A 10635-nucleotide genomic window follows, 5' to 3' on the forward strand; every position below is an offset into this window, starting at 1 on the left:
CCGTTTGCCGTGGAGGGGCAGGATGCTGAGAGCCACCCTATCACTTCCATTATGCTCACCAGGGACAGGAGAGTAAAACGTGCTGGAGATGCCGGTCCCGTCTCATCGCCCCGGAGCGCGCCCGCGGGGCTGCGCGGCCCGGGCAGGAGCAGCGGGTCCCTGCGCTGGGGAGGGGGCTCCCTCCGCGTCAGCCTGCGGGAGCCTTTAAAAGGAGTTCTCAGAGCTGGCAGGGAGCTAGACCGGAGGAAGCCATGCAGGTCTCCTGTGGCAGCCCTCGCTCTGCTCCGCGGGCACACAGCGGGTGCTCCCAGCCCCTCCCCGGAGCCGCCGCTCTCCGCGCAAGGCGCAGCCTCCGCACCCGTGCCTGGAGTGGGGGTCCGGGGGGCACAGCGAGACGACAGAGCCAGGTAAGGGCATCCCTAAGCGTGGGGAGAGGGGCACGGGGTGCCGGGGGAGCGGGGTGCGGAGCAGAGACCTGCCGTCTGCGGCACCGACGGCTCCAACTTTCTGCAGAGCCGGTGGCCCCAGGCTGGCCCCCCCCCCCGGGCTGAGGCCCCCTCCCCTGTCCCTGCTCCGCCCCCCTTCCCACCGGAGGCCTGACCCGGAGGGAGCCCCGTCCCTCCCTCCCGGGGGAGCGGCCGCCGTCCCCGCCCGCCGCCGGAGCGAAGCGGCGGATCGCGGGGTGCGCTCCCCGGGAAGGGGGGGCTGCAGCCGGAGCAGCCGCAGGCCCGAGGGGGGAAAGCAGGTTTCATGCCTCTACCCGACGGAGAGGAATCCCTGGAGCTGCAGGTAATCATTGTCGGAGGAAAAGGGAACAGCGTGAGGGCTTGGAGGAGCCTAAAGGGATGGGGAGGGAAGAGACGGGAGGGATGGGACTGGGCAGGCGGGGCGCTTTGCAAGGAGCACCCCGGTTCTTGGGGCTCCCTAGGATGAAGGAGGCACTCGGTCCCCTCTGCCGCACCCCCCCTGAGTTTGCCCTTCTTCGGGGGCTTCTGCGGAGGAGCCCCGTCCTGGCCGGGGGGGTGGCTGAGATAGGAGCCTGGGGCGGGCCGGGGATGCGGGGTTCGAGGCGGGACAATCCTTCGCCTCGCTTTGAAGCTTGAAACGGGGAGCGAGGCACCCGCGGAAGGGATGCGCGTGCACGACCCGACCCGCCAGCCGCTCGGCAAGGCTTAAGCCCCATCGGGACCCAAAAAGGTGGCAGAGCCCTGAATGCTCTGCAGGATGGGGCACAGCAAGCCGGGGGGGGGCATCATTCTTCCTTCTGTTAAGACACGGGAGGGAAGAGCAGGAGGTCGGGATGTGCTTCAGGTGGTCAGCGAGATGGTCAAGGTCAAAGCTAAGTCTTGGGAGTCACCATCGCTCTGGGCTGGGAGCAGCCCCGTGTGTCCCTGTGCCTCGCTGGGTCACTGCAGCTCCCAGCATCCGCAGGGCCGGGCACGGCTTGTTCCCTGTGCCCTGACTTCTGCACTGAAGAGCAGGGAAAGAAAACCTGACTCAGAGGAGTTGAACTTGCAGGCTTGCACTGGGGTAGACTAGAGATTTTTTATAGTTCTGTGGGGAAGGGGAAATGCAGGTCACACCAGGCAGGCAGTACTTAGGGTGCTGGGATCAGTCTGTTAGTCTTTGTTCAGGGAATCCCAGCTCCTTGGGGCAGCCTGGTACTAGAGCTTGGTGGCTGAAGTGAATCTGATCTGCACCTGGGGAGCTTCAGAGACCTTGCACCTCGACTGTTGGTGGGAAAGGATCCCCAGAGGTCCTCTCCTGGAGCTGCTCCACTTCATGCAGCAAGAGAACCTGTTACTGAGCTTGGTCTGACTGGTGGACTCTGTCCTGGAAGGAATCTGAGCTGAAAGGATCTGAAGCTGCTTCAGCTCTTTCACAGCCTGTAGTTAAATACTCCTCAGCTGAATTGTCTTTGAAGCTGTTACATTGCTGAAATCAATTGATGTTAATGGATTGCAGAGGAGAGAGGGGAAAAAAAGAAACATTTTGGTAACCTCCCTGGTTGCAGCGATGCAGGGGTTGGAGTCTAGCCCCAGCCACATCTGCCCAGGTGTGAGCACAGAGTTGGGGGCTTCCATCCACATTTTCCTCTGGCTGAAGTTGCTTAAATTAACTGATCTGGGAGCCAAATCAGAAGCATGTGATTTACAGGACTGGTGTGACAGGACCACCTCAGCCAAAGTGAGTAACTTGAGAGCGTAACAGAGCCTGTGTTTGAGTAAAAAAGTACTTAATAGATATTTGGCAAAAGAGAAAGTGTTTTATGGGCTGTTTGTTTGTAAACTAAAAATGGGAACAGGTCCTCAGGTTACATCTCTGCAGAGGGCTCTGGGAAACACTGCTGGCCTGGGAAGGGTGATAACGAAGTGTTGCCAACTTGAAAACAGAGTTTCTAAAGATTTTGATAGTGCTAGAGGTGGCAAGATGTTATTTAATTTTGACTTCAGTTGGTCACTGTTAATACCAATATAACCAGTTAAAACAGAAGCAAAATTTAGTGCAAGAACATTGGTTTGTCTTCTGTAGAGGAAAATCAATTTTGCAGTGAGAAACACACCCTGAGAAATACCAAATGGCAGATTGAACAAGGAGAAAGTTCCCATCCAAGCTGAATCCTTTTGCTTTTTTGCCCCCAGTGATGGAATAGGCATGGGAGGGGGGGAAAACCAATAATTTTGTGTATGAACTGGTGAGATTTCTGTGCTCTTAGGGAGCTACTGCTTTAGTACAAGAACATTGCAACCATAAGAAGTTGAAGTAGGTTTTGGCATGATGCTGCATTTCCCTCCTCCTCATCAGAGCCCTGCCTGGGTGTTTGTGTTAGTTCAGAGTCCTCTGTCAGGTCACACCAGCTTCCACACTCCCCACCTCCCTCCCACCCCTTTCCACCAGTTCTCCACATGCAGCAGCTCACGTGGCCTCTGCCTCCTCCATCCACACCAACACAAAGCTTGAGGCCCCTTAGGCTGTACCTGGGGAAGCAGGTGATGAACATTCACCCCCAAATTTGCTACAGGTCCAGGAGAGTTTTAATTTTCTTCATTTCAGCAAGTTGCTGCACTTACCCATCACAGCCAACTCCACGGGATTGGGGGGAGGAGAAGGGGGGCAAAGGTGACATTCTGCTGCTATTGGATACTTCTTGGATGCTTCTCCAGGTGATTTACTTTTTTTCCCATTACTACCAAGAATACTTCTTTTAAAAACTTATTTTTTGGATTACCTTTTTGTCTCCTCCTGCTAGTTATTCTGCACCTGAAAGCAGTAATTTGCAGTTCTGTTGCTGTAATTCTCATCACAATAATTTTGTTTGATGCTGCACAAGAGAGAGCTATGACTCCAGTGGTAAACAGGCAGTGAGATCAAACCTTGATTCCTAAAATTGGGTTTCTTTATGCAATTTCTTCTTGGTCCCAGCCATACCCAGCTTTGACTCTGATGCAAGGCACTTCATAGTTATTATTGCTTTACTATTGTAACCACAGCCAGGAGGAATTTCAACTTTGAGCTGCCAAGACAGCTTTAAGGTTTGTTCTTCCTTATGTTGTGATGATGCTTCAGTCACAAAGGGCTGCTCTGTGCTGTTTGGTGGATACCTGCTCTTGTGCCCAGCAAAAGCATGTTAGGATACCTGCTAGAGAAGTTTCCACAAAGGCTAAATACCTTCTTCTGGGTGGAATGGTCTGTACCAGAACATCTCTGCTATTTCTTCTCTCCATTTTTTCAGGCAGGGACACAGGCAGTCAGAGGTGTTCAGCTGCAGTGGGTGCCTATTGTGTTTCAGGGTACTTGCTCTGTGAAAGGAGAACTTGGAATTACACTAGTGATTACTCTGATCTGTGTTCTTAGCTCCCTAGCTTGTCCCTTTTGGTTTGTGTGTTTTAAGCAGAAAGTCCAGAATTTATGGAGTGTACCAATGTGAGGTCTTGGAGATCAGACACTAAAGGGAAAAAAAAAATCTGAACACCAGGAAGTCCCCTAGAGGTGTTTTTTTTTGACTGATCCTTTAATTAAGAATACCAGATTGAGTGTATAAGATTATCAGTCAGCATGCCTTAATTAGATTTAGTTGTCTTTTGTTGAGGTTCATGGTCATCAACTGCTGTAGTGGCAATATTAGTTCAGGTAAAATTGTGCTGGTGAGGGACAATCTGTCAGCTGGAGAGAGGGAAACAGAGGGGGTATCTGTGCTCACCAAAGCCTGCCAGCAAAACGTGCTTTTGCAGCCATTCAGGTTTTGTTGCTGTTGCCAGAACAGACCCCAAACCACCAGTGGCTATGAGGCAAAGGGATGAGGTTTCAGGGGCTCAGTGGATAAAGAAGTGGATGGGGACTCTGGAGATCTGGGCTCAGTTTTCAGATCTCAGATGACTTTAAATACATCTCATCCCCAGCCAGTGCACAGGAAGCATTCAGATGATGTGAGGTCCTTGCTGGTGCTGCCAACCAGTTGGCTGTCACCAAATGAAGTCATTAAAGACTTTGTGTGAGAGCCTCTCAGCAAAAGCATTGCCTTCTGAGCCTACCTGCTATGAAAGGGAAAATTCATAAATGGAACAAAAAGAAGGGAGAGTAAAGGTTAATGTTACACAAAACCAAGAGCCCAAAATACTAAAGAAGCAGTCAGACAAACTGGTGAAGCATCATTGGCTCCTGAGGAAGGCAGGAGACCATCACAGCTACTTTTGAGGGAGGCTGGAAAAGCTGTCTTCCTCCGTGGAGAACACACAAAGGTTGCATCACCCATTTTTATTTTTTTTTTTAGTGTTCTTTCCATCAAAGATATCAGCTGGGTCACACAGCATCTGGCTTGCAAGAAAGTGTGTTCTTCCAGAGGCCAGAACCCTCACAGCTTAAGTGTGGGGCTGCTTTGGCTTCTCCTAGATTTCCCCTATAAATAATCTGAGTTTTAATACAACTCTACAATTTAAAATTAGTGTCAGAGCAGAATTAAAAAGTCTGTTCTTATGGGCCAGAACTGGAATTTGCTATTTCTTATCTCTTGTCCCTCTCTCACTTCCATCTTCAAGCCAGCATTTGTTTGGGCTTTGGCAGCTCTCTCAGCTTTCCCATCGCAGCCACCCTGGCTTTCTGCTTTCTCTGGTACATCTCCTCCCAACCCCAGAGTTATATGCGAGACACCTACTTTCCATCTGCATAGTTCCAAATCAGAATAACATATTTATGATTACTGCTGGTAGCTGGAGGGACTTCTGCTCTCACCCACTGCAGTTTTCTCACCCAAAGAGAAGGCACAGCAACCAGCCCGTGGAGGTGTTTGCGTTCCTCTTGGAGACAAGAAGCCTTTTACATGCTTACAGGATAGAGGATTTTGCTTGTGCTTGACAGGCATGGGTGTCATGTGGGCTGGGTGGTTTTGAATCCACATTTTTCCCCCCAGATTATTATGGAAATTAAACTATCAGGTTGATGGGAACAAAAGTTGCTGGGCATGTTCTGCTTGAGCACCTTCATCACTGTCTGCTGGCCAGACCTAGGAGAGATCTTGGGCCAGATCCCTTTTTGGAATCTCTGCTCTTTTATAGCAGATGCTTTGAAGTCTTTCTAGCAGAAAGCTTTATAAATACTGACTTAGACCCTGTTCAGACAGAGAATGAAGAAGTATTAATGTGAGTCAAGCACGCCACAGAAAACGTGTTGGACATTTTCAGCCTTTTTCAGTTGTCTAACAAAACCTATTTTATCAGCAAATCTGTTCAGCTGTTTGTGTCCTGAAGCTGCCTGCTGCAGTTTGGAGTTCTGGCAGAAGAAAGATGTTCCTTAGACATAAAGCACATTTCAAGGTGAGAGGAGAGGGATTCAGACACACTGAAGAGAAGCGCAGTCTCAAGAGCTGGCAAAGGAACAGCTTGTTCCTTTCCATTGTGATTTTCAGCTGTGTGAGTGTGGCCTGACCCCAGGGAGGGGTGTGCTCAGTTATGGGCCTTTCCAGCTTGGAGTTAATGGGTTTTTTTCCTTTCCTAGAATTCTGTTGGATGTTATGGAGGGTTTTATTTCCCCTCCTACACAGCTGCTGATGCTCCCTGGGGGTTCTCGATTGGTTCTGCCAGGCAGTAAGTGGCATTTGAAAATATCAAGCTGAGACTGTTTCTCTCTAAACAGGGAGACCTGTGAAACAGCCCAGCTTCCGATGGGAAGAGCCGGGAACTGTCTGTGGTGCTGGACTGGGAAACTACCCCGAGCTGGTACTGGAAGGAGAGAGGACTGGTTCAGTCTCTGAGCCTCTCCAGGCACCTTCCACCAAGTGACAGCAGAATTGCATCAAATCAGGTTGAAAACTCTTATCACTAGTGCCAGGGCTCTGCTTTCAGTCTGATTGGTGTCTGCTGTGCTGTCAGTTTTTTAAATATTATCTTTTGACATTTTCTGTATAGGTTTTTAGACTGCAAGCTCAGGGGAAAGGTGGGTTCTGGATTTGTGTATTTTTGTGCAAGTTGGGAAGAAGGACATGTGTGTACAGCAGATTATGGGAGTGAGACAGGCCAAGGGAGAGGTTTGCTTGCCACATGGCACAGGAAGTAAGCAAAAATTAACATTGCTCATCAGCAGAGGAAGGACTGGCCTTGTGGCCAGCAGGCTCTGCACCCAAGCAGCCCATGTGCCAGGGCACTCAGAGCCCTTTGCTGCAGGAAAGCTTCTGCCTGGGAAGTGAGATGCCCCATCACCCTCTGTCCTCTCTCTGGTGTCTTCTGGCAGGATGCATGCTGAGTTACTGCTTCCCATCTTCACACTTACATCCAGCCCTGACCCCATCCCATGGAATCTGTGAAAATTAAACAGATACCACCAGCTACTGGGATGAGCACTTGACTGCTCTCACTGTGTGGTTTCTTTGTTCAGGCATAATTCCAGCACAAATTCTGACTAAAGACAGAAATGAAATGATGTGTAAAACTCAGTCTACTTTGAGTTTGCTCTTTCTTTCTCTCTCTCCTTCTCTTCTTGATTTTTTTATTTATTTTTTTTTTTTCCTTTCTAGGAACAAGATGCCCATGAAGTTTAATCTCTCTTAGCCTTAAAAGAAAAACTGAGGACTAAAAGTTATGGATCCTTTATACTTTTCCAACACATTTAGCCCAGAAGTTAGCTCCAGCAATGTGAATTCCTCACTGCTGACTAGTGTGACAGAGAATGGGACACTCTCAGAGCAGCCCTCGTTCAAATACATCCACAAAGTCCTGATCCCCATCTGTTACCTCCTGGTATGTGCTGTTGGACTCAGTGGCAACACGTTGGTCATTTATGTGGTTTTGCGCTATGCCAAGATGAAAACTGTCACCAACATATACATCTTGAACTTGGCTGTTGCTGATGTGCTCTTCATGCTGGGCCTGCCATTCCTGGCCACCCAAAATGCCATCTCCTATTGGCCTTTTGGCTCCTTTTTGTGCAGGCTGGTGATGACTGTAGATGGTATTAACCAATTCACTAGTATTTTCTGTTTGACTGTGATGAGCTTGGACCGATACCTGGCTGTGGTTCATCCCATCAAATCAACCAAGTGGAGACGTCCCAGGGTGGCCAAGCTCATCAGCGTGACTGTCTGGACATTCTCATTCTTGGTGGTGCTTCCAGTCATCATCTTTTCAGATGTGCAGGAAGACTTTCACACCTGCAACATGAACTGGCCAGAGCCTGTCAACATCTGGTCAGCAGCATTCATCATTTACACGTCAGTCCTTGGGTTTTTTGGTCCTTTGTTGGTGATCTGTCTCTGCTACTTGCTGATTGTGATTAAAGTCAAGTCTTCAGGGATCCGAGTTGGGTCTACGAGGCGCAGGAGATCAGAGAGAAAGGTGACCAGGATGGTGGTGATCATTGTGGTGGTCTTTGTGTTTTGCTGGCTTCCATTTTACATGATGAACATTGTCAATTTGATATTCATCCTGCCAGAAGACCCTGTGTTGGTAGGAGTGTACTTCTTTGTGGTGGTCCTGTCCTATGCAAACAGCTGTGCCAACCCCATTCTTTATGGATTCCTTTCTGACAACTTCAAGCAGAGTTTTCAGAAAGTCCTGTGCCTCCGAAGGGGCAATGGTGTAGAGGATGGTGACCCCATTGAACACAGGCAGGAGAACAGCAGCCGCTTGCAGGAATCCATGTTAACCCAGAGAAATATTGAATTCAATGGGCATATGCAGACCAGCAAGGTCTAAGGGCATGGTTTGGGACTGCAAAGCTCTTGTAGACCTTGGGGACTTAAAGGAGAGATGTATTCATAGCAAAGCGAAAAGCTAAGACCCACAAGCTCAAATAAAGGTACATAAATGTCTCTTCACTCCCCTTCCTTTCCCAGCTAAAAGTGTTATGGGTTGCACTGGGCTGTGATGGTGCTTTGGCCCTTATGGTGTTTCAGCTGCCTCAGGCGTGTGCTGCCACTTTCTGTGCCTGGAGACCTGATCTACTGGTGCACACTGCTGGTTTCCTACTGCTCTGGTGATGGAAAGCAACACTAAACCTGTTTTAACTACCTTGCTCAGCTGAGTTTATGGCTGTTTTGCACTGTTTGGATCAGCTCAAAGCAGAAAACAACTCAGATAACATCTTTGGAAGTCTTCAAGAGGATCTTTTCAAAGAAAACCATGATTTTTTTTGAAGAGGAAGTTTCACACAAAAAAAAGGCCACAGCACAGATCTTGACATTATGTAGGAGCCATGGCTATAATGTGCTGTGGAGTTCATTTACATTGTTTTACTGTCATTAACCCATATAAGAGATTTGTAGTATTGGAGAATCTTTCCAACAAAATAAGAAAGAATAAAAACAAGACTAGGTAAAAATTGCTGGAAGGATTCACTGTGTTCATGGTACTTTCACGTTTTAAGGCAAACTGCATATAAAATGTAATGTAACCACTTTATTATTATATAAGTGATGATGATTGTGAAGTCCTGGAAAAGCTGTTGTGTATATTTATTGGCTCTGAGTGTAAGTATGGACATGAATATAAACTGCATTTTCAGAAATTAAAACAAGTTCAATCCCCTCCTGACTATCCATTTCATAGCTCTGCCAGGCACTGCCAAAAAAATACAGATGAGTCTCTGATGCTTGAATCATCATAGACACAGCACAGGTGTTATGGCAGGGCAAGTACAGGGACTCTGTCCTGCTCTAGCACCAAAAGGAAGGTCACTGTGCCTCGTGGTGTTCAGGAGCTCAGTAGATCCATGGAGATCCAACAGCTGAAGTGGGACCATACAGCAGGATGAGGGGAGCAAGGAACAGACTCAAACCTGATTTCTGCCTCTTGTCTGATCCAAGCTGCTTGCACAGTTGAGTGAGGACCCTTCATAAACCCAAAGGAAGAAAGCAAATTAGATGTATTTTTCTCTTGTTATCCAGGCACAAATGATTTATTCTCTTTAGAAATTACTGTCTACCACCACTGCCACCCAAGCAGGTCAAACAGTTTTGTAAATAAATGTGTTTGTATAGAACAGCCAGTGGGGCAGGGGATAAAATAGGACAGGGCATCTCAGCTGTCCTTCCAATCTTGGTGACCTTCTGTAGCATCTCTAAGGAACATGGCTGAGCCCAGCAGCAAACATCAGCCTGGTGTTTGTACAAGCAGGGCAGATCACTGAAATAACTGTAAACAGGGTGTGGTGCTGAGATGGTTCCCCCCCTAAAGTGCAACCCAGAGAAGCGTGGACATGAGTGATTAATGTGAGAGGCCCCATGTTGAAATTACTGCAGGTTTTGCAGGATGTATCCAGGTCCTGGTCCCTGCTTTGGGCCATTAGTAGGCATGTCCAGGCTTCTCACAGGAGCAGGCTGGAGCCCACCTTCCCTAGCCCTGTGCTACACCATGGCTGTTAATTCAAACTCACAGCACAACCAGGTTCACATTCATTAATTCAGTTATGCAATATCTATTATTTCCAGAATTATCAGGCTGTTCCAGGCATAAATCAACTCTCTTATCAGTTCTTGAGACACATGGAATAATTAGTGCAGGCCTTTATGTCATCTCTGCCAATTCCATCTGCCCCCAGTTGATTAGCCAGAAGTTCTTCTCCCGTGACAAAATCAGAAAAACCCATTTTAGTTCACAGATCATTTTGCAAGCAGCCGTAATAATTAATGCTCTCACAGAGGGAGGGTGCCCCACGTACACAGCACTGGGAGCCAGCTCTGCAGAACACAGGGATGCATAATTCAAATCAAAGTGTGCTGCTGAGAACATCTGTGCCATCGTCCATCGCTGGCCTGATCCTCTGGAGCAGCTGAGTTCTCAAGCACAGGGAAAATGAGCAGAATGAAGCGACCAGGGGGTTGTTCACACTCACAGCAAAGCTGAGCAATGCTGGTTGCTCTCACCAGCTGCTTGCTATAATAGTATTTGCTGTGGAAGTGGCAAGAAACAGTTATGAGCAGAAAATATTTGAAATGCCAGGGTAAGATTTAGGAATTTGCCTCTGAGGCTGAGAGGTTCTGCCCAAACCACTTCAACCCTTGGGCACCAGTTTCTGTAGCTGTAAAACTGGGAAGAATGGTGCTGATCTCTGTCAGGGTTGAAAGTCAGCACCCAAAAAAGAACTTTTATACTTTGCTGTCTCCTACCCAGGTGCTTGGAGCTCCATAAAACTCCAACCTGGCAGTCC

General features: G+C 48.4%; 1 protein-coding gene across 1 annotated transcript; it reads left to right on the forward strand.

The window, feature by feature from the left end:
• Positions 1-379: 379 nt before the first annotated feature.
• SSTR5 (somatostatin receptor 5) lies at positions 380-8538 on the forward strand. Its single transcript, XM_051632331.1, has 2 exons — positions 380-407; positions 7007-8538. Exon 2 carries the CDS (start codon positions 7071-7073, stop codon positions 8181-8183), a length of 1113 nt encoding a protein of 370 aa, XP_051488291.1. The 5' UTR covers positions 380-407; positions 7007-7070; the 3' UTR covers positions 8184-8538.
• Positions 8539-10635: the final 2097 nt, after the last annotated feature.

This window comes from Apus apus, chromosome 14 (assembly GCF_020740795.1).
Source record: "Apus apus isolate bApuApu2 chromosome 14, bApuApu2.pri.cur, whole genome shotgun sequence".
NCBI lineage: Eukaryota > Metazoa > Chordata > Aves > Apodiformes > Apodidae > Apus > Apus apus.

Excerpts from the sequence above, each read along its gene's own strand:
- SSTR5 (XM_051632331.1), top strand. The coding sequence starts at position 7,071 with ATGGATCCTTTATACTTTTCCAACACATTTAGCCCAGAAGTTAGCTCC.